General features: G+C 48.2%; 1 protein-coding gene across 2 annotated transcripts in view; it reads right to left on the bottom strand.

Annotated features, from left to right (window-relative positions):
• Nucleotides 1-6,627: 6,627 nt before the first annotated feature.
• Nucleotides 6,628-24,264, bottom strand: part of BRI3BP (BRI3 binding protein) — a 28,158-nt gene continuing 10,521 nt past the window's right edge. Inside the window, exons 2-4 of one of the 2 annotated variants that reach the window (XM_026514691.4) lie at nucleotides 21,032-21,134; nucleotides 11,654-11,737; nucleotides 6,628-11,267 (exon numbers count right to left, since the gene is read on the bottom strand). In XM_026514691.4, the coding sequence (XP_026370476.1) occupies nucleotides 10,846-11,267; nucleotides 11,654-11,737; nucleotides 21,032-21,134 (609 nt within the window). In that variant the 3' untranslated portion in view covers nucleotides 6,628-10,845. The remainder of the gene's footprint in view (nucleotides 11,268-11,653; nucleotides 11,738-21,031; nucleotides 21,135-24,264) is intronic. The other variant, XM_026514692.4, reaches the window with a different exon arrangement.

Below are 24,264 nucleotides of genomic sequence, written 5' to 3'. Positions count from 1 at the left end.
AATGTCTACACCCACCGTGGGACTTGAATTTACAACCCTGAGATCAAGAGCTGGGGGCTCCACTGACTGAGCCAGCCAGGCACCCCCAAAACCAACTCTTTTTAACGATGGTATTTTTTTCTCGCCAAGCCTATCCACAGGCTGGAACTAAAACACCCCGAGAAAAACTTTGACACAGAAGAATAAATGTGAGAGAGGCCAGAATTTATTGTCATAATGCAAGGTAAATTGCAGGCCATCGTCTTAGCACCGGTGATGAAAACGTCATGTCAACATTGATGGGAGGAGCTTTCCTGACTTTATCTAGGCTTGAAACAGGTGTGATTGTGTCATCCTTTCTTTAGGCTACACCTCTCACTCCAGCTCACATGGGGATGTGGATCACACAGTCTTTGATGAGATAACCTCTTTGTGGATGTTTCTTTTGCTAATTCTTTTTTTTTTTAAGATTTTATTTATTTGATAGAGCGAGAGAGGGAACACAAGCAGAAGGGGAGTGGGAGAGGGAGAAGCAGGCTCCCTGATGTGCAGGGAGCCCGATGTGGGGCTCGATCCCAGGACTCTCGGATTGTGACCAGAGCCAAAGGCAGATGCTTATCAACTGAGCCACCCAGGAGCCCCTCTTTTGCTAATTCTTTTCATATTCAATTTCATGCCCTTGTCATGTACATTTTCCCAATCAGTATGTTTTATGATTTAATCAATTTCCAGTTCACAGAAGCTTTCTAATATTGAAGTCAAGCGTGGACTTAAGAATGAAAAAATGTAGGGGCGCCTGGGTGGCTCAGTTGTTAAGCGTCTGCCTTTGTCTCAGGGCCTGATCCCAGGGTTCTGTGATCAAGCCCCGCATCGGGCTCCCTGCTCCGCTGGGAGCCTGCTTCTTCCTCTCCCACTCCCTCTGCTTGTGTTCCCTCTCTTGCTGGCTGTCTCTCTCTCTCTGTCAAATAAATAAATAAAATCTTCAAAAAAAAAAAAAAGAATGAAAAAATGTATTTCAGAACTGATTGGAAATAGTTGGCATTATGTTTTTAGTGACTGTAAGGATGAATGTCATAGCTGACTTAGGGTGAATGGACCCACACACCTTTGCTGCAGAACACACAAAATCTTACTGAAGGATAGCCCAAATCCCAGGGCCCGAAGGGAATTGGCCCTCCTTTAAAGAGCCATGGGATTAAATACTACCGGTCATTCTGATCTTACTCTGATTAATAATGCTTACCCTAATTGTGTCACGACTAAAGTAGACAGGACAAAGGGGGTGCTCAGAAAAAAAAAAAAAACAAGCGTATCCGTTAGACTAATGATGTAAATGCACATTTTCATTCAATCGCCAATACTTTGGCTTCAAATTCTCTACTAATGGAAAGATGGAATGAAATTAACAGCCTACTTCCTAGAAAACTAGAAGCAAAACTGAACCCTTAATGTCAAATTGTGTTTCTTCTGTTACATTGGATAATAATATTATATTGTTATAAGTTATACAGTATCATATGTATAATAATGTCGTACTGTGTCACATAATAATGTTATGTTGTCTTATTATATAATATTATATAATAATGTTATGTTGTGTCATTATATAATACTGTTATAGTGTATTATACTGTATAATTATTATGTTATATTATATAATAATGTTATATAGCATCATATTTGCACCAAATACAACAATCTGCATAAAAGCCATAGACACATGGAGACTTAGTGTAAATAAATCACCTTAGGAAGTGCAGTTTTTGGTCAATAAGGAAATGGCTAAATAAATTATGGCCTATCCACAAAAGGGGATACTAGCCAAAGAATGTGACAGCTGGCTGAGATCTATGTACAAAAATACCAGATTCCAGGGAAGTGCAGATAGTATGCTATAATTTGTGTTAAAGAATGGCATATACATGTCTGTTGTGTAGTCGCTGGATACCCCTAGCACTGCTGACAGGGTCGCCTCACTGAACACACTCTTGTACCTCTGAAGCATGTACTATGTGATTGCTTGCTTTTGCCAGTGAGCCTCAAACTTTGTGGTTCAGGACAGCTATGAACTGAGTCACCCCACCCCATTCATATGTAGAACCCTAACCCCTCACCTCTAACCCCCAGTGTGATAGTATGGGGGGGGGGGACTTTGGGAGGTGATGAGGTCATGGAGCCTCAAGGGTGGGATTTGTGCCCTCATAAAGGAGACCCCAGAGAGCTCCCTCACCCTTCTGCCACATGAGGACACAGGGAGAGAGGACTGTCATCTATGAACCAGGAAACAGACCTCAGCAGGCACCAACTCTCTGGCCCCTTGACCTTGGACTTCCCAGCCTCCAGAACTGTGAGAAATGAATGTTTGTTTTTTAAGTCACCCAGTCTGTGGTACTTTTGTTACAGAAGCCCAAAGAGAGTAAGGCAAGGACCTTTTTACACCCTTTAACCTACTGAGGATCCCAAAAGCTTCTGTTTCCTTGGGTTACGTCTATCAATTCGGATTAACAGTAAAGTTAGAAATAATTTTACGAAATTAAAAATAAAAAGTGAGAAACCAAAAAATACATGTATTCGTTTCCAAATAACAATGATAGGGGTGCCTGGCTGGCTCAATTTGTTGAGCGTCCGATTCTTGGTGTCAGCTCAGGCCGTGATGTCAGGGTCCTGAGAGCGAGCCCTGCATGGGCTCTGTGTTGGGTGTGGGGTTGGCCTGAGATTCTCTCTCTCCCTCTGCCCCTCATCCACTCTAAAAAATTAAAATAACAATGATAAACCCATGGCACACTACCATAAACAACGTATTTGTATGACAAATACCTATACTTTCGGGGAAAAAATCAGTGAGAAGACTAGCATTCTATATGTCTGCTAATCTCCAATGTCTAACTTAATCAAAGACCACTGGCTCCTCATCCCCGTGTGGCCATTCACCAGTCGTGATAGCATCTCTGGTAGCCTCTGGAAAACCCCATTGTATATTTGTGACAGAATGAGAGTGGGAAATGCAGATGGCTAATTATTCATAGTATTTTACGTAGCTAGAGGAACGCAGACCACACTTTGAGAACTGCAGGCTTTTCCAAATGATGAATGATGTCTTTCCAAGCCTCCAAGGGCTCCTCCACGCAAAAAAAATAAAGCAAAATAAATAAATTAAAATTTTATATATGCATATGGGGTAACATTCAAATGATTTTACACAATCCACGCAGGTTGTTCTAAGAAAAGGATCTGAAAACAAAGGGAGGCAATGTTGCAGTCTTTTGAAATCTAAGTTGGTAAGAGCACATTTGGTCCCCGGTTTTGTGTGATTCCTGCGGCAAGAACGATTTCACTCCACCTGCGACAAGACCTTAAATCCTAGGAAAACAATGGGTCTCTTTGAAGAGAACAGGGCATCCTGAGATCCCTGAAAAACAAACGTAGAAGAGACGAATCCAAGCTGGGGGTTTTCCTGAACGTCTAATCTGTAAATGCACGTGAAGCTCCGACTTTCCCAGCATGGCTGGACAGGAGAATCTCCAAAGGCGTGCATTTATAAATTCTCAGACTGCCAGGAGGAAAGAGCGCTCCGTGTAAAGAATGACGGAACAGAAGGTGCTCTCTGTGCCTACGCGTGCAGTGGGACAGAGCCCTCGGGTTTCAGTCCTGGCTCCCTGCACTCCCATGTTAGCTGTGCCACTTTATACAAGTCACTTAACATCTCTGGGCCCCGCACGAAATAGGAATTCGTTGTAAGGCTTACATTTTTTAAAAATCGATAAGCCGTAAAGCAAATACTATTGATCCTTGCTCCTAGCTGTCACCCTTCAGAGTAGATGGTGGTTATTTGGATTTTGGGATTTTTTTTTAAAGTTTTGTTTTGTTTTGTTTTGTTTGTTTTTAAGGAATCTCTACCCTCAGCGTGGAGAGCGAGAGTCACATGCTCCACCAACTGAGTCAGCCAGGCACCCCTTGAGTTTTTTGATTGTCAGGATTTATAGTCATTGTTTCCTTAGGGTCACCAACGAATATCTCCGTGGATTCAAGTTCAAAAACACAAAAACGAACAGAAAAACCCCATGAAAGCTACAGCTTTCCCAGGGGGGAGAAGCTGGAGTGGCTGGAGCAACTTCTGCCTTTAGGGAGGTAGCCTGCAAGACTGGGCTCTCACCCAGGTTCCCGGAGGACTAGCCATTTGACCTTGGGCAATGTTCCTCAACCCCTCTGAGCCTGGGTGTTCCCCTTTTCATTACCAAGATAATCCCTTCTTAGCAGAGCGGTTGTGTAATTCCCACAAGCTGGGGCAGGTAGAGCTCACAGAAGGCTTAGTTTATAGTGACTGCTGTCATTTGTGGGGGAACAGACAGTCACCACCCCTCTCTCATCACCTCCTACAGCAAATTGTGGTGCTCTTGGTCCTAAAAACTCAGCTAAAGGAAAACTCTCTGCTCACAACACTCTGGAACCAATGTATGGAGTTATCCCTCGCATTAAGCAAATCTGACACTAGCTACCCAGACTTAGTGCAGGCGCCACGGGTGAAGGGTAGAGTCCCCAAAACCATGCCCCGCCTTCAGACGTCAATCCCAAGGTCAAGGACCCCGGGGTTGTCCTCACTTCTGTTGGACTTGGTGACAAATCAGAGGTTCCATGACTGCCTCCTTGGGTTCAATAATGTGCTAGAAAGGCTCACAGAACTCAGGGAAACACTTCATGCACTATTACTGGTTTATTATGTGTTAATTAAAGATGCCCAGCTGTTCATTGAGATGATACCTTTCAGTAAATGAATTTTTTTTTTTTTTGAGAAAAAACTGATCGTACCAAGTATTGGTGGGGATGTAGAGGAACTAGAATTGTCATATACAGCTAGTGAAAATGTGGGTACAAACACCTCAGAAAACAGTTTTCTGACAAATTAAACGTATGCCTGTTATAGGATCCAGCCATTCCGCCCCTAAGTATTTACCTAAGACAAACAAAAGAAAATGTTCAAAGATCTGCACATACACGTCCACGGTAGCTTCCTTAGTAATACCCCAAGCTGGAAACAATGCGAGCCCACCCGCAGGGGAACGGAGACACAGAAGTCTATTCACACCGTGGAAACTACCCGGCAATAAAAGGGAGAGAGCTCCCCACACACAGCCTGGATGCATTCCAAAATGGTTATGCTGAGTCAAACCAAACAGGGCGGGAAAGCAGGCACATGCTGTTTGATTCCATTTATGTAAAACGCTAGAAAATGCAAGCAAATGTGTGGGGACAGGGAACCGATCAGGGGTTGCTTGGGAACGGAGAGCGGGGAGGTAAAGAGGTGGGGACGGGAGGGGCTTTGGAGATGGTGGACGTGCTTCCTTTCTGGATGGGGGCCATGTTTTCACAGGTACAGAGAGAGATCCAAAGGGATCCAGCTTTACACCTGAAACATGCCTGGTTCGTCGTGTGTCCATTACACCTCAGTAAAGCTGTTTTTTGGTTTGGCTTTGTTTTATTTTGTTTCCTGATGAAACCACGGCACAGGAGCCCGGCTGCGGACAGGTGCCAAGGTGCTGATACACTAACTGGCCACCTGGCTACTAAGTAAACGGCCTGCTGGCTGGAAGCAGTGGGCGGCTTTTGGCAGAAGGGATGGCGGAAGTGGAGACGGTAAATCGAGGCCGGGTCCGGGGCAGGGACATGCGGGTGTGCCCTCCGTTGCTCTGTCGAATCACACGGCTCAGGCCAGCACAGCCTCACCTGGCAACACCTCGGTTCGGTTAACGTTCTTGATCCTGGGACCTGCCCCCACCCTCCTTTCCCACCTCCTGTTCACCAGATCTTTTTTTTTTTTTTCTTAAGGTGCTCTTGCAAAATGATTAGTCACATGTATTTAATTCACTCAGGCTACTCACTCCTGCACTGTCCTCCATGGTGTGGAGTCCCCACCTCTACGCTGCTCTCTCTCCCGGGGGTGGGCCACCCAGGGGGCCTCCAAATAGCACACCCACTCCCCCAGGAGCGGTAGTTTTGGGTCATGAGTGTATTTAACTGGACTGTTCTGTTACATGTGCTCCTGAATATTTGCTAAGGAAATAATTTTTAGCACCCATGAGAACATCTTGGTTCAGGATGGGATGGAGGGGTATACATTGTGTTGCAAAACCCTGTTAGGGTTGTCCGAATTCACAAATAAAAATACAGGATTCCTGGTTAAATGTGAGTGTCAGATAAGCAACAAATACTTAAGGATTTAATTTAACTGGGTGTGTCTGTATTTTATCTGGTAACCCTCCCTCCGATTGAACACATCAAGATTATTTGACTCGTCTCGGATTGGGGAATAGAATCATAAAATCATAAAATCATAATCATAAAATCACCATTATGTGTCGGAATTGGGGAAGACTCCACAAATGCTTGGTCAGAAGTAACGAAACATGGGGCACCTGGGTGGCTCAGTCGTTAAGCGTCTGCCTTCGGCTCAGGTCATGATCCCAGGGTCCTGGGATCGAGCCCCACATCAGGTTCCCTGCTCAGTGGGAAGTCTGCTTCTCCCTCTCCCACTCCCCCTGCTTGTGTTCCCTTTCTCGCTGTGTCTCTCTCTGTCAAATAAATAAAATCTTTAAAAAAAAATTTAAAAAAAAAGAAGTAACGAAACATATTTAAGAAGTCCGTACAACAAAATTACAATAAACATTTATTAAGCTGTAATTTTCACAATATTTTCATTCTGTTCTGAAGTCGGTCTACAAATGTCTCTAGAGAACACTAAAGCCAGTGATTTAATAAATAGGAGGAATGTATGTACCATTTTTGCAAATAAAATAAGCCTTTTACACTTACGTCTATATTTGATATTCATAGAATCGGTTTCCCAAGGCTTATGGAACAAAGGTGTGCACACACCACATACACACACACACCACCGTATTCAAATCAAATGGATTTATATTGAGCGTGAAATCAAATGCTATAGAAAATTTATAACCAGATACACAAAATATGAATCGAATCATGATCACACTGTTGATAATGGACCGTACGTCACAAATACGATTTCCGGTTAAGAGGGGAAATAATTGCTTCCCTGGATTTTAAGTGAGCGCTAGTCACTGTCACCATCACAAGAAATCAGTTTAATTACACGGTTTCCAGAGATTTAACACACATGCGAATATTGAAGCTGACACTATAACAAAAGCTTTAAGTCTGCGAAGAGACATTAGAACAGAGGGTCAATGACACCATTAGCTGCCACAGCGTTTCAGCAGACAATGCAAACGACATCAGCTTTTTATGCCACAATGGAGAAACCGGTCCTGGTGTATCTCCTGCAAATCAGGGAATCACTGAGGAGGAAAGCGCAGAATTCAGAACGCTGGACAAAGTTTATCCCAGACGCGGTACATCACATCGACGGCTGTCCGGTACTAACTTTAGGGGACTATGTTAGATCCTGCGAAAAATATATAATTCTATTTTTCACTATTCACAAGTGAGGAGCAAAGGTCCAATTACTCAGATGACCATAAACAAAACTTTGCAGAATGGAGATATATGTAGATAGATATCTATATCTAGCTAGCTATATATATTTTTTTAAGTGGGGGAAAGGAGAATGACATCTTAGGGCCTTAGGAATTCCTTCTAACATGAGCCAGCTGGATGGCCAGAGCTGGCTGCTGGGTTAAGTCAGACAATTCAAACCCCTTGGGGGGGGTGATCAGGTGTTAAGGGGCCAGAGCAGTTTGAGAAGCAGCAGGAAGAGAGAAATGAAGCGGTTCGGGGTTGCCACCAGGAACACGGTGTATTCGCCATGTTTCCGATGCTGCATTGGCTCTGTGACCTGTTACTCGTCACCTCTCCATAAGGCCGCAGAGCAGCAGCCACCGTGGTTTGCATCTTCCCCACAAGCCAGCCTTCAAGACTGTGCAAAGTCATAGTATAGTCCTCCCAACCACTGACCCCGACCTGCACGGTTGCCCTTGGCACCCAGGAGGGGATGTTCGAGCCTGGTCGCCTCCCACCACCACAGTCATCAAGCACGGACCCCCTCTCCACTTCCCGACCCTGCACGTGAGGGGCTTCGGGGGGGGGCCTGCGTGGCATGCGGGCGCATTGGCTTTAGGGAACTGTGTGGCGGTCACCCAGTTACCTTTATCAATAAAGACCCTGGCACAGTGCACGAGGCCAGCTTTCGAGAACTTCTATGGCTGCAGTTTGTTAGCAGAAGTGTCACGGGGTGTCGCTGACACAGAAAGCCCCAAGCCCCCGGAAGGCAGAGGATGCCGATCCTGATCGCTATGGGGAACACAGTGACGGAAAGCCGGCATGCCATGGAAGAGGTCATTGTCAACACAGACTCCCAGAACAGCCACCCAAGTCCAGCCGGTTAGAGAGTTGGTCCTTTCTCTTTTCTGTGCTTGGTGTGTGTCGGGACACTGAGGCGCTGGGAAAGAAACACTGATGAACTTTAAGAGATCTAGAAAACGGGGTCGTAATGATAACCCATTCACAGTAGTTCTTGTCGGGATTTTTTTATATCACATTGAAGGAAGTGTTGCACTAATACATTCTACAGCCCGGGAGACATAAAAAAAGGGTTTCTCTTCCAGGTATGAGATATGGTACAAAAATACATTTTTTTCCATGTACAAAAGAGAGGAAAAAGAAAGAGATGGGGAGCTCTGGGAGAGGCCAAGTACCCTAACAAGCTTCCATGGAAGGGAGAAAGAAAAAAAAAAAATCCCAAATTATTTGGAGGTGAGAATACGCCCCAAACTAAAAGCAAACGTGTGCATCAAAGAGCAAGCTATCCAGATCTAACGTCCACGATTCCTACCAGAATTTCAAATAACGTTCTGCCCTGAAGGGATATGCCAAACTCTAGGTCTCCAGAGACGTGAGCCTCCCTTGGTTTACTGGAGGTTAAAACGGTGTTCCTGCGTGGATCTGAGCACACACAGTGCCCTTCGGGCTCCGTGTGGGAAGCTGGCAGGGGGAACGGAGTGGATGTTCTCTCCAGACCTGTGATAATTGAGGACTTTGCAGCTTCGTGCACCAAATGCCAATTCTCCCCTGGCCACGTGGGCAAAGCAATGTTTTCTTTACTACCTACACACGCCCAATACACAAAAGCCAAATGCACAGAAGGAAGGAGGGCAAGGACGGCCTCCCCGGAGGTATTTTTTATACTCTGTGCTAAAATAGATTTGTCCGGAAGTATCTAAATGGCAAAACTGGAACGGCTTCGATCCAGAAACCACGGGCTCCAGATGCCCATGGATTAGGATTTGCCCGAGCACCCCCTGGACAAGAACAGGTATGCGTTTCAGGAAGGGAACCGAATGCAGCCGAGTTTGGGTCCCATTATGTGCACCGTAAAAATAGAAGTTTCATCAACATCCTCAAACACATCTGCTCCTGTTTTCCAGATACTTGCACCCCAAAATAAAACTGCATAGGAAAACCGCACAACAGTGGGCAGACAGCTGGGTTTTTCTCCAGAATGCTATGTGGACTGTGGGGTCTTGAATCTACCCCATCTGACAGAAGTCTCTGCAAATCTGCCTACAGGGGCCCCATGGGGGACCCCCGGGGCACAGAGGTGGGCAGGGAAGGATCGTGGAGGGAGTCGCAACCCCTGGCAGCCTTCAACGTTGCCTCACGCCAAAGCCAGAGCCTCCCTCCCTTGTCATGTGTTCCCCAGTGCTTACCGACAGGCCTGGGGGGCCAAGCCTGGGGCGTTTCCCTGGACCCCTGACGCAGCCTCACAAGGCGCCCCTGCCAAGGTCCCCCCACCGCTGTCTGCCCGGTATGACCCTCTCTGCCCCTGGGCACCCCCTATGATGCGGGCACCACACACCGCAGAAAGAAAGCACCTAACACATGGATTGTAAAAATTTCAGGAAAAATAATTCAGATCTTCTCCAAGGCATTCTTAAAAATAACTCCAAAACCCAGTGAAACCAACAACAACCCTTGAGGGCATACCTTTCCTCTGGAGGTCTAGTTGGAGGACGGCGACATGAGAGCGTCAAACAGACTCCCGACCGAGGGAGCTTTGGGGCTCACCCGCGTGGCTGTCAGCATGAAGCCCCAAAGACATTTCTTTGCCCGGTCCTTGAATTTTCCTTTACCAAATGTGGAAGTTAAAATACATCAAAGTTCAGGAGGGGAAAAAAAAAACACACAAAAGATAACAAGTAATCTCAGGTTTTCCACAAATAATAATCTTTTCTTTCGGAAATACAGTTGACAGGGGCCTGGCTGGGGTCACTAGGACCCAACAGATGTTTCGTTTCGTCCTGGACCCCAACGGCCCACACCCAGACCCAACAACATCCATCCGCTAAGTCACCATCAGCCAAAAATAACAGAAGCTGGAGCCCGTGGGTTTGGAACAGGAGAATCACGCACGCAGACCTCACCCGCCAATCCCCGCGCTGTGAAAACAAACGCAAGCTTTGGAGCTTTTAGTCCAAGTGTCCGGTTTGCATATTCTTCCCCTCGATGTACAGTTTTATTAAACTTGACTCGATCTGCCTTTATTAAAAAACCTTACAAAAGATGTATTTAAGTGCTTGAAAAAATTAACTTTATGCTCTATGGACAGATAAACTCTTACTGTACAGCTAATATGGTTATATCCTTTGTTTAAAAAATATTTTCCCCCACTAATGACACTTCGTGGGTAGTTCTACACAAACGATCCGGTCATTCCTCTGGGAACGTGTCCTCAGGGTCGACACGTGGCCGGAAAGACCCTCACGGAGCGCCGCCCGCCGTGCTCAGGAATGTTTATTGAGATTGCTTGGGGTTTGGTGCTTTTTTCCTCCTCCTCCTTTTTTGTTTTCGGAGAGAGGGCGCTGGCGTGAGGGGACCCGGCCGGCTGGCTGATTGTCACTTGCCGTTGGCGCGGTCGAGGCTCTCGAGCACTTTGTTGAGGCGGACGTTGAGCAGTCTGACCTGGCTCTCCAGGTGCTCCAGCTTCTCCTCCACGCTGGGGCCGCTGGGCCCGCTGCGCCAGTAGAAGCCCATGGGCCCGGTCATGAAGTAGACGGCCACCACGAAGCAGAGCGGCAGCACGGCGTTCTCCGGCTCCCCCTCGTACTTGTGCAGCACGTACACGCAGGACATGGAGAACAGGACGACCCGGGCCACCCAGAAGAAGCGGCCGAACACCACGTGCAGGAGGCTGAAGGTGCAGCCCAGGGTCAGAGACAAGAACCAGTAGGCCAGGAGGACGACGCCGACCAGCAGGAGGGCGCGGGCCGGGCTGCTGGCCACCGAGGCCGGGCTGAAATACTGGGGCAGGTTCAACACTGCGGGACAGAAAAGAGGGACAGCGGCCGGTCACGAGGAGCCAGGGGTTTCTCTCCACGCGGCGTTTGGGCAGCTCGGCTCCCTTGCAGGGTCTTTGCAATAGGATGCCCCTAAAGTCGGCTGCCTCCTTATCACTTTGTGCTAAGCCCCGGGAGAGTTTAAAACGCCTTTCGCGGCAGGGCAGAGCTTACAAACGGTCCTCGGATATCCTCTCTTCCTGTCCTCCGGAGTCACAAATGCCCAGCTTTAGGCTGGGTACGTGGCTGCCTAGGATGAAGGCCTTTCCAGCCTCCCTTGGAGCTACAAAACTAAGCTTTGGTCAGGGAGATGTTTTGTGGTGGCCTCAAGGGGTTTTTCCTGAAAGTAGCAGGAATGTGCCCTTTACCTCCTCTTCTTTTGCCTGCTGGAATGTAGATGCGATGCCGGGAGTGGGAGCAGCTATCTTGGGCCATGAAGTAAGGGAAGTCACCTATTGGGGAGCAATAAGATGGAAGGTGCCTCGGTCCTGAGGACAGCGTGCTGCAAAGCCACCTACCTGCCTAACCACCTACCTGTGAACTTTCACATAGAGAAATAAGCTTCCATCTTGTTTAAACTGCTGATATTTTGGATCTCTTACTCACAGCCAAACCTAATCATACATGAAGTTCCATCTTAAACATGGAGTGAAATGGAGGAGTTGCATCTTCTGTGTGCCCGACTTAAGAAAATTTTCAAACAGAAAAGTTAAAAGGATAGTAAAATGAATACTCCTATTGAAACCACTAGGTTTAACAGTTGTTAACATTTTACCATATTTTGTTCCGTCACAGACTTTTTTTTTCTTACCGTACCGAACCATCTGAAAGATGCAAAAGATCATACCTCAGCATGCATATTTTTTCCGGTTTTATTGAGATATCACTGACAGAAAGCACTGTGTAAGCTCAAGCTGTGGAGCATGGCTTATTACATATGTTGTGAAATGATTACAATAAACTTAATTAACATCCATCACCTCATATAGATACAAAAAAAGAAAAAACTTTTTGTCCCGAGAACCCTTAGGACCGACTAGTCTCTTACTAACTCTCAGACACAGCACACAGCGGGGTTAACTACAATCGTCACATTGTACATTACGTCCCTGCTATGTACTTACCTTATAACTAGAAATTTGGACCTTTTGACCATCTTATCCCAATTCCCACCCCACACTACCTCCTATCTCTGACCACAAATCTGATCTCTTTTTCTACGAGGCTTTTTCTTTTTTTGTAAGATTCTACATACAAGTGAGATCATACAGTATTTGTCTTTCTCTGTCTGACTTATTTCACTTAGCACAATGGCCTCAAGTTCCATCGTTGTCACAAATGGCAGGATTTTCTTCTCTTTCATGGCTGAGTAATATTCCATTGTGTATGGACACTTAGGTTGTTTCCGTGTCTTGGCCACTGTAGATAATGCCTCGAGGAACACGGCGGTGCACGTGTCTGCATGACATAGTGTTTTCACTTCCTTTGGGTATATTCCCAGAGGCGGGATTGCTGGATCATATGGCAACTCTAATGCTTAATTTTTTCAGGAATCTCCATACTGCTTGCCATAGTGACTGCACCAAGTGACAATCCCACCGAGAGCGCACAGGAACGGTTCCCTTCTGCATCCGCACCCGCCAGCATTTGTAATCTCATCTTTGTGACAATAGTCATCCCGCAGGTGTAAGATAACGTCTCCTGTGCTTTTGATTTGCACTTCCCTCATTAGCAGGGTTGAGCATCTGTTTACATAACTATTGGCCATTTGTATATCTTCTTTGGAAAAATGTCTGTTTGGGCCCTTTGCTTGTATTTTAATCAGACTGTTCGTTTCTTGCTATTGAGTTGTAGGAGTTCTTTAAATATTTTGGATATTAACCCCATAACAGATAGATAGTTTCCAAACATTTTTTTCTCATTCCATAGGCACTTTTCATTTGGTAGATTGTTCCTTCTGCTGTGCAGAAGTTTTTCGGTTTGATGTGGTCCCACCTGTTTATTTTTGCTTTTGGTGCCAAATTAAAAAAAAGAAATCATTGCCAAGAGCAATGTCTCTTTTCTTCTAGGAGTTAATTTTGTGAGTGGCGTAATATAGGAGTCTAGTTTCATCCTTAAACACGTGACTATCCAGTTTTCCAAGCACCGTCTATGGAAGGCGTTGTCTTTTCTCCACTGGGAATTCTTGACTCCTTTGTCAAATACTAGTTGACTGTATATCCATGGGCTTATTTCTGTGCTCTCAATTTTCTTCCATTGGTCTGCATGTCTGTTTTTATGCCAGCACTATGCTGTTTTGATTACTATAGCTTTATAATACAACTCGAAATCGGGAAGTGTGGTATCTACCGCTTTGTTCTTCCTTCCTTTGGCTAGTCAGGGTCTTTCGTGGTTCCATGTAAATTTCAGGATTTCTTTCCCACATCGGTAAAAAAAAAAAAAAAAGCCACTGGAATCTTGATAAGGACTACACTGAATCTGTAGATGGCTTTGGGTAGATAACAGACATTTTAACAACATTAATTCTTCCAATCCATGAACATGGGATAATTTTCCATTTATTTGTGTTGTCTTCAATTTCTTTCATCAATGTCTTGCAATTTTCAGAGTGGAAATCTTTTACCTCCTTGGTTAAGTTATTCCTAAGTATTTTATTGTTTTTGATGCTATTGTAAATGGGATAATTTTATTTCTTTTTCAGATCATTCATTTAGTATATAAAAATATTGCTGATTTTTGTATGTTAATTTTGCACCCCGCAACTTTACTGAATTCATTGATCAGCTCTAACAGTTTTTGGTGGAGTCTTTAGGATTTTCTGAGACAAAATTATGCCGTCTGCAAAGACAGGCAATTTTACTTTTTCCTTTTCAGTTCTGATGGCTTTTACGAATAAACATTCTCCTCAAAAGCACAATACCATGATCGTAACTAAGAATATTAAACTCCCTATCATTCATTCCCCCCCATCCCCACCACGCCCACTGGGATCTAATCACGGTTCAGGCACTGCAATTGGCCGTACTGTGTTCGCCTTCTTTCATCTAGAAGGGTCCTGCGACAAAGACTTTCTGAAGACCAGTTTTCAAGGCTAGTTTGCTTGCAGAAGGCCCTACATCTTGGAAAGGTCCGTCTCCTCGTGGCGTTGTCTACCACGTTTCAGAGGAGTTCTATCCTAAGTGCCTTTGTTGTTCCCCCGAAGTTATCAGACTGGAGGGTGTGTCTCAGACTCCCCAGGAGGGCCCTTCAACACACACAGCTGGGGCCCACCCCCAGGACATGGGATTTTGTAGGTCTGGGGTGGGCCCAGGAGTCTGCAGCTCTCACAGGTTCCGGGGGCCGCTGCTGCTGATCGGAGGGCCTCGCTTTGAGACCTACTGGCTGATGCACAGTCCACACCATGCACGACGGGGGAGGCATGACAGGTGAGGTGGGACATGAGGATTTGGAGTGAGCACGAGATGGGAAGACTTGAACCTTTCTGAGGCTCTAAATGCATCCATAGCACAACTGTCCCCCGTCTTCCCCTCCCCGCCCCCCCACAGCCCCCCACCTCCAAAGTGATCAGACTGTTGGGCACTAGCTGGTCACTCGGAAACGAAAACCTTGTCCAAGCCGAGGCACGGGGTCACCCAGCACTCACTCCCCAAATGCCAGGGCGCCGCACTCCTTCATGGTGCCTTCCAGAGACATGAGGACCACCCGACTGAGTGCGGCTTTGACTTTGGAGCATTCACACTTAACCCCCGCAAAAGATGCGACACACCAACCGTTCTGGTCTCAGGACTCCCAAGAGATTTTGTTTATACGGGTTCTCTGTATTTATATTTATCACAGTAGACACTAAAACTAATTTCTAACAAATTCTTTTTTTTTTAAACACTGATCCATTTTTTAAAGTGTTATTTACTAAGTAATCTCTCCCCCCGACGCAGGGCTCAAACTCACAACCCCGACGTCAAGAGTCACATGCTCTCACGACTGAGCCAGCCAGGCGCCCCTAATAAATTATTAATTTAAAAAAGAATTTCAGGGATGCCTGGGTGGCTCAGTTGGTGAAGTGTCTGCCTTTGGCTCAGGTCATGATCCCGGGATCCTGGGATCAAGTCCCATATCGGGTTCCCTGCTCATCAGGGAGCCTGCTTCTCCCTCTGCCTGTGCCCCTTCCCCCTGCTCATGCTCTCTCTCTCTGTCAAATAAGTAAATAAAATCTTTAAAAATAAATAAATAAAATAAAAATACACAGTATTCCATTGGGGGTGCCTGGGTGGCTCAGTCAAGCATCTGACTCTTGATCTCAGCTCAGATCTTCATATCAGGGTCATGAGTTCAAGTCCCGTGTTGGGCTCCACACTGGGCATGGAGCGTATTTAAAAATAAAATGAAAAAGAACTTCATTAGGATTTTATACTTAGGTATAGCTCATATTTTAAGGCTAATTTTTCTTAAAAAAAATTTTTTTTAAAGATTTTATTTATTTATTTGACAGAGATAGAGACAGCCAGCGAGAGAGGGAACACAAGCAGGGGGAGTGGGAGAGGAAGAAGCAGGCTCATAGCAGAGGGGCCTGATGTGGGGCTCGATCCATAACGCCGGGATCACGCCCTGAGCCGAAGGCAGATGCTTAATGACTGCGCCACCCAGGCGCCCCCAAAATTTTTTTATTGAATAGTCTTAATTTTCCAGAGCAGTTTAAGGTTTACAGAAAAATTAAGGCAAAGGAATAAATTCATTTTTAAACGTTATTATTATTAATTGTTTAAAAATAACAATGAACCCATTATAGGTTAACACAAGTAATAAATTTTTTATGAAAAATAGCTGCTTTCCAAAACAAAACCCAAAACCCCCCCACAGTGAAAACAGTGGAGTTGTTTTGTGTTTTTACAAATCTCTGTAATATCTGCTTTGTGAGGAGAGGGCTGGATCCTCAGATCTGGTTTTGAATCCACAGAAACAGCATGTTAGCCACAAATGTGGGCCACAGATGTAATTTAAATATTTCTAGTCGCCACATTAAAAAGGGCAAAAAACAAACAGGTAAAAATCAATGTTAAGATACTTAGCCCAACATATTCAACATATTATCAATGTGGAATCGATATAAAAAGCTATGGAAGCCCACCCTGAATGCCTGACCTTACAGTTCCCCCTGGGGGGCCTCAGGGAACCCCCTCCAGGGTTCCTCAGAGCATACTTTGAGAACCTCCAGACTAGCCTCTACATCCAAAGCCACATAGCATGTACTATCAGGTTATCAAGGGGCCAAGTGAGGTGACCAGTGGGTACAAGGACCCCCGGGGGAATCCCGGACTGGGGCAGAGAATGTGAACACAGGTACAGCGACTCTAATAAAAATTGCACTTCTCTCCAGCAAGGCTGGTAAGAAGCAACCTGCCTCCCTGGAGGCCCTAAAAATCCTAAATAGGACATAAGCAGCTCTGGATGTGCTGCCTGTATCCGCTTCCTGGCTGCTGCAGTGAGTACCACTGGCTGAGTGGCTGAGACAACAGGATCATATTCTCACAGTCTGTGAGGTCAAGGTGTCGGCAGGTGGCGCCTTCCGGGACTGCGAGGGAGAATCCACCCCATGTGCCCATGTGCAGGCGGTCCCTGGCCTTCTTGACTCGTGGAAGCATCCCCCGATCTCTGTCTTCATCTTCGCGTGGCCTCTGGCCCAAGGTTCCCCCGCCTGTGAGGTCGCTGGTCATACTGGGTCAGGGGCCCAACCCGATCCAGAGCCTGGGGAGAGCTGGCTGTGTGTGCAGCTGGATGCAGACAGCCCTCAGCGTAGGGAATTGGGATTGGGTGGGTCCCAGAAGCGCATGATGACATATTTTTTGGAGCAGAGCCCCGTCATAAGCCATGGAGTGTTTACGAGGCATTTACCGTGGGCCAGGCACTGTTCTAACGGCTCTGTGCCAATTGTCATTCGGTCTTCGCAACGCGCTGATAAGTAGCATTTCCCACGTGGGGACTCAGGCGCAGAGCGGGACTTGCCCAGGTCCCACGGCTAGAGCAGGACAGAGCTGGGATTGCGATGCAGGAAGTCTGGTGCTTGGAGCCACCCACTCCCTGTGCTATCCTGATGCGTGGTCACAGCATGTGCGGGAAGTGGCTTCCAAGGCTTCAGAGAAAGTGAACTCGATGAAGGCACAAGACTTAAATTCATCTTTCCGACTCCTGAACAAGGGCTTCACTTCCCGGAACGGTGGCTTGAGCCACCAGATCTAGAGTGGGGCTAAAGCCATGGTATCCATTATGGTAGCCACTGGCCACATGTGGCCACGGAGCGCTTGAGATGTGGCAAGTCCGAACGGAGATGTGCTATGTCAAATACAGGTTGGATTTCGATGGCTTAATACCCCCCAAAATGTAAGGCACCTTATTAACACTTTTTCATATTGGTCACAAGTTGAGATGACAATATTTTGAATCTATTGGGTCAACTAAAACACCTTATTAAGTTAATGTCTTTTTACTCTTCTAACGTGGCAACTAGAACGTGTAACATCATCTGGCATCTGTTTCCATTGGACCGCTCCGGCTCGGGAGGCTCCAGGACCCTGAGAACTTCTGGAGTCAGAAGTTAGAGGACTGTACTCATGGAAACATTGTGCACCAGAATAGTCAACTTTGGGATATAGTTGCCTGCCTTTTGCACACTCAAACTTCTAACCTAAGATGCAAATCCCAAAGGCCTTCGGATGTTTTGAAGCTGATGCACCAGCTACGGGGGAAACACGACATGGAAGGGAGTTCCTTCACCTCTGGAACGTGCCAGCACCCCTGTTTGCGAACACCAGCACATGGGGCCTCTGTGGAACCCGCTGCTCTGATCCTCTCCCATGTAATCAGCAGGGTGTCGCTACTCTAGCTTTCCACACCAAGCTGCGTGCAACTTCTTGCAATCAGGCTCGCTTCTCTGGGGTGCGTTGGTCGGGGATGGAAATATGGAATTTAACAATCAGGGCAGGTGGTGAACGCGGAGTCCAAGCAGGATTGCACGCAGTTGCTGTATCTGCGCTGTGTGTTGACTCAGCCTGACTCCTGGGAGGGGTCCCCAGCTGCCCCAGGAGGCTACAGGTGGCACAGCATCCTCTCAAAGTGCCGTCCCGCTGCTGCGGAGTCTTTGCCTGAGCGGTGACGTGCCCTGAGCTGGTCTAAGGCCTCTCACAGGTTGAACCCGGTGATTCAAGGCTGGAGACAGGCTCCCAGGGGCTGAGGGGGACGACAGCGGGTGTGAACCAGGGAGCCCCGTCTATGGGGCCCAGTCTCCAGTGCATCAGGTGGGAGTGTCAAAGCAGCCAGGAGGGTCCCGGAGACCCTGCACGCGGAAGGGCTGCACTGGTTTCCCACAGCTGTTGTAACAAATGACCAGACGTGAGGGCTGAAAGCAAGAAGAGTGTGTTGTCTTGCGGCTGAGGGCCAGAATTCTGAAATCAAGGTGTGGGTGGGGCTGTGCTCCCTAAGCACTCTACAGAGGGTCCCTCCTGCATCTTCCAGCTTCTGGGAGCTCCAGGCGTCCTGGGCTCGTGGCTGCATCTCTCTGGTCTCTGCCACAGCCGTCTCCTCACTGTGTGTTTCTCTCTGTCTCTGTGTCCAAGTTTCCCTCCTCGTACAAGGACACCAGACCCACCCTCATCCAGGATGACCTCGTCTTAAGTTGATCATATCGCCAAGACTCTATTCTGAAATAAGCTCACGCCCACAGGTACTGGCGCTTCTGGGGCGCTTCTGGGGTGTTCTGAGGGGGACATATGTGAACTCACACCAGCAGCAAAGTAGTGGGGCCAACAGTCCTCCAACTTTTATGAACGAGGGGCCCCTGTGCACCCGAGGCAGAGTGAGACAGAGTGAGGCAGTCTGGAGGAGATGGGCAAAACCGCACTCACAGGAGCAGAGATTCCAGAAGAGAGACGGGCAATAAATACACACACACACACACACACACACACACACGCACACACACACACACGCACGGGGCACCACAGCTGATGAGGGATGGTGGGTGTGAGAACACGCGGGGGGTGGTCCCTGTACGTGGCTTGGTCAGGACGGGCCCCTTGGAGGAGGTGGCATGCACCAGAGAGCTAAGAATGGGAAAGACCCACCGGGCAAAGGGCTGAGCGACCGCTCCCGTCCGGGGACCCCTAAAGGAACCAAAGCCGTGTCTAAGTACAGGATGGAGGCGGGGGGCTGGGTAGATCCTCGGAGCCGACTATCCTCGGTGGGAGCCTTGGGTCAGTTCTAAGTGCAAAAGGAGTCACTGGGCAGTTTGAAGGTGAATGACTTGACCAGACTAATGTTTTTTTAAAAAAAATCCCTCTATGCAGCCAAAGCAGTAATAAAAACAAAATCACCATGGCTGATTGGCTGAGAAGGAACCACAGGGACCAAGAGAGGACACTGTGTGCAGGGGGGGTTAACACGGTGGGCCTGGGGCTGCTCTCTAGAAGGGTGTGCAGGTCAGATGGGTGAAACGCCTTGGCTGGCGTTTGGAAACTTGAATTTCTGGACTGTGATATGGTGATTTATAATATATATATATATATTCATCTGCCTGTTCCTGGGTTACATCCTTCTATAACAAACTGGTAACCTCGTTAAGTAAATGGGTTTCTGGAGTTCTGTGAGCCGCTCTAGCGAATCAGTCAAACCCAGGCAGGAGGGCGTGGGAACCTCCGATCTAGAGCCAGTCTTGTGGGATGAGCCCTTGCCCTGTGGGTTCACTCTGACACTATCTCCAGATAGACAGGGTCAGAATTCAGTTAAATTTGTGGGACGCCTGGTCAGTGTCCATGGGGGACTGAGTTCATTGCTTGGTGGTGTGGAAAAAACACATGTATGGAGGGGAGTTCCCTCCATCCCCTCATAAGGGGGGCTCTCTGTGCCTGGACTTTTTGTACGAATCATGTGCTTTATGCTGACATGCTTTCCCGTGGGCAGTCAGGAATTTTGGTCAGTGCCAGGCAGAAGGTGCCTAGGTGACCAGCCCAGTGCTGGGTCTCTAACGGCCTTCCCTGGTAGACGACACTTTACACCGTCGTCACAAATTGTTGCTGGAGGAATTAGAGTGTCCTGTCCCCTTTGCTGATGGTGCTTTGTGTCCTTGCGCTGTAATAAGTCACAGCCACGAGCATGACTACAAGGCTGAGTCCTGGGTCTTCCTAGTGGCTCACCGAGCCTGGGGCTGGTCTTGGGGACCTCAACGCAGGCTACTGGAGACTTCCTGGCGAGAGAGGTGGCAGCCTGGACCGGGGCCCGTGTCCTTGAATTCAACCGTTCCAGAGGTAGCCTCCTGATTCCTGGGGGAGAGCAGCAACTCCCCTCGCAGGCCAGTTCGGCAGCGTTCTGGGGGCTACACGCCGCTCCTTCTGTCCTTTTGGTAACTCTGTGAGTGCCCCAAGCTCTGTATGAAACCCCTTTCTGCCTAAGTACCTGTCGTAGCCTGTGATGGGCCCCAGCAACCCAGAGCCCCCACCTCCAGTCCGTGCGGCCTGCCTGGGGGCGGACGAGTCAGCACCACCCACGTGTACCTGCCCCTAAACAGCATCTATGACTCTCACTTTGGATGGGCCATTTCTTTATGCAACTATGACAAGGAAAAAATACTCGTTTGTGTCCTCACTGCCCCCCTCCAAGGGGTCCCCTGTGCCACCCACTGTGGATACTGTGTCCACGCCTTGAGAACCTCTAGGGTAAAACAGCACCTTAAATGAATGCCCCCCGCTCCACACACGTACCGTCAAGTCCAAGAACATCCAAGAGCTTCGTCCAAACTTTCCACAATGTCTCGACAAACATATCCACCCCCAGCACGAACCTCTCGGTCAGCCTGGTCAGGAACTGCAGAAACAAGAGAACGGTCACTACGCTGACTTGCACAACGCCCCCTTCTCCTCGTCCAGCCAGGCCCGGTGGTTTACATGTCAACGGGAAAACAAAGCTGGCTGGCAGTCCGGGCGCTGTCGTGAGCCCGGTCGGCCAGGAGCTGGGGGAAGTCTGGTCAAGCCTCCTCCTCCACAGGCCGAGCGGCACACCTGTGGGAGACGGGAGGTCCCTGCAAAGCGACTTCGCTCCACTTCTGAGTTCTCCTAGAGCCCTCCTGCTTTTCTCTGCCTGAGTTCTCATTTTTATTTTAATATTTTAGTTATTTATTTGAGAGAGACAGAGATCGTGAGAGCAAGAGCCGGAAGGAGGGGGAGAAGCAGGCTCCCTGCTAAACAGGGAGCCCGATGCGGGACTCAATCCCAGGACCCTGGGATCATGACCTGAGCCGAAGGCAGACGCCTAACCCACTGAGCCACCCAGGCGCCCCTGGGTTCTCACTTTTAAACAGTGGGAGTTTCCACCCCACCCCATTTCGCCTGGAGTGTGGGTGCTGCCACGGGGGACGAGGACGAGGACGATGGTGGTTCTCCCACGTGAGCTGTATCCCATCTGCGGGGCACATGGAAACACTAGGGCCCCGCATCCCACCCGCTGTAAGGACCCGGGCCTCGGAGAGCTTCGCGAGCTCGCTAGATGATTCCGGAGGTGCACCCTCGCTCACCTTTTTGGAATAAGTAATATTCTGCACACATGGAATAAAACTCAAAGCTGCAAATGGAATTCAGTGGAAAGTAAGCCTCCCATCTCACTCCCCGCAATGCAAAGCTCCGTGCAGAGGCACCTGCTGCTACCACCCGTTTCTGTGGCCCCCCGCAGAGGCGCCGGGTGCGAGACGGCGGACACTCGCCACACCCGCGGCAGCGAAGGCGCACGGCTGTGCCGTTCCTCTCCGGTGCCGCTCTGTCTTGGTGATTGCTCAGCCTCAGCCCCTACTGAGCTGCCTCGCTCTCCGTGAAGGGGTTTAAGCCATCCGCTACCCACGGACACCTCGGTGGTTCCCCCTGCGTTATTGCGGCGAACGGGAGTGACGAGCGAGCCCTGGACTTGTGCACTCTGACTCACATGTGGGCAAGAAAAGCCTCGGAGTGAACTGGCTACGGCATTTGGAATCAGACTTTGTGGTTGGATCGCTGCCCCGGGACAAGGGGGAAAGGAGCAGGGTTGAATCAGCAACTAGGAGAGAGAGGACTTGAATAATCTCCAGGCCAGTTCTGTGGCTTGGCTGAGAGTGCCTGCGGCTGGGAGTTTAAGTGCCTGGGTTCAAATCCCAGCTCTGCCTCGTACTGCTAGCTACGTAGCCGTGTGTGTGTGTGTGTGTGTGTGTGTGTGTGCGTGTGTGTGATACATAGCTACACACATACAATACACAGCAGAGCTCCAGCTCAGAGATCCGTGCACTCGTACTACTCCATCTGGTTTTCTGAGCCGTAAGTTCAAAATCCACGTGAAGTGCCCTGAGCGCCCCGTAAGTGCTCACAATTCCTCCTGACATCCCATATTCTCACAGAGCATTGACCCCAACACGTCCTGCAAGGAATCGTCCTTTTATCCTGAGGTCATTGCGCTAAAGGTCTTTACTACATGTAAAGACCGTGTGGCCACCAGCTGATGGACAGACGAGCAAAGCCGGTGTATCCAGACAACAGGATATTATTTGGCGATAACATGGAAGGACGTACTGATGCATGCTTTCATGAAGTTTGAATTAGACCATTACCAACGGCCTTCTACCTGGGTCCAGAAGCATCCTGCCACCTCCCTCCACCGACAAGAGGGGCAGCCACCCTCTCTTTTCTGTGACACGTATGCTTCCTTCTGGCATTCTCCACACAGTCTTTCCATTTGTGTGTGTATGTGTCTTTTGTTTTTATTTTGTTTTTTTTTTTAAGTAGACTCCACACCCAACGTGGGGGTTGAACTCAGGACCCTGACACCAAGAGTCGCATGTTCCACCAACTAAGCCAGCCAGGTGCCCGGGCTTGAAGACGTGATGCCCAGGGAACGAAGCCAGATACGAGAGACTGCAGAGCGAACGGTTCCATTTGCTTGAAGTGTCCAGGAGAGGCAAAGCCATAGGGATGGAAAGTAGACGGGCAGCTGCCAGGGGCTGTGACAGCTAGAAGGTACACGTCCTACCACGGACTGTGGTGTTGACTGTACAACTCTGAACAGACTAGCGAGGGCTGAATGGTCCACTTTGAGTGGAGGAATTGTCTGGTACTTGAACTATACCTCCATAAAGCTCTTTTAAAATGGAAGGGAAAAAAAAAAAAAAAAAAGAGGAAGAGCCAGGAATAAAACAGCAACAACAACAACAAGCCCGGGCACCTGGCTGGCTCAGTTGGTGGAACATGCGACTCTTGGTGTCAGGGTCCTGAGTTCAACCCCCACGTTGGGTGTGGAGTCTACTTAAAAAAAACAAAATAAAAACAAAAACACACATACACACACAAATGGAAAGACTGTGTGGAGAATGCCAGAAGGAAGCATACGTGTCACAGAAAAGAGAGGGTGGCTGCCCCTCTTGTCGGTGGAGGGAGGTGGCAGGATGCTTCTGGACCCAGGTAGAAGGCCGTTGGTAATGGTCTAATTCAAACTCCTCTTTCAGGGGCACCTGGGTGGTGCAGTTGGTTAAAACGCCAACTCTTGATCTTTGGCTCACGTCAGGAGCTCAGGGTTGTGGGGCTGAGCCCAGCGCTGGGCTCTGTGCTCAGTGGGGAGTCTGCTTGGGAGTCTCTCTCCCTCTCCCTCTGTCCACTCCCCTTTCTTTCTAAAAAACAAAAATGAAAACAAAACTTTTTTAAAAAAGAGCTTTACTGGCACACGATTTACATACCATTAAGTTCATGTCTTCAAAGGGTCCCGTTGGGTGGTCTTTAGAATAGTCACCAAGTTACAAAGTTACACAACCATTACCATAATCCGATTTTAGAACATGGTCATCAGGGGCGCCTGGGTGGCTCAGTCGTTAAGCGTCTGCCTTCGGCTCAGGTCATGATCCCAGGGTCCTGGGATTGAGCCCCGCATCGGGCTCCCTGCTTGGTGGGAAGCCTGCTTCTCCCTCTCCCACTCCCCCTGCTTGTGT

Source organism: Ursus arctos, unplaced genomic scaffold (assembly GCF_023065955.2).
Source record: "Ursus arctos isolate Adak ecotype North America unplaced genomic scaffold, UrsArc2.0 scaffold_34, whole genome shotgun sequence".
Taxonomy (NCBI): domain Eukaryota; kingdom Metazoa; phylum Chordata; class Mammalia; order Carnivora; family Ursidae; genus Ursus; species Ursus arctos.
Note: the sequence above shows the minus strand (reverse complement) of the source record. Positions and strands in the feature narration are given on the sequence as shown.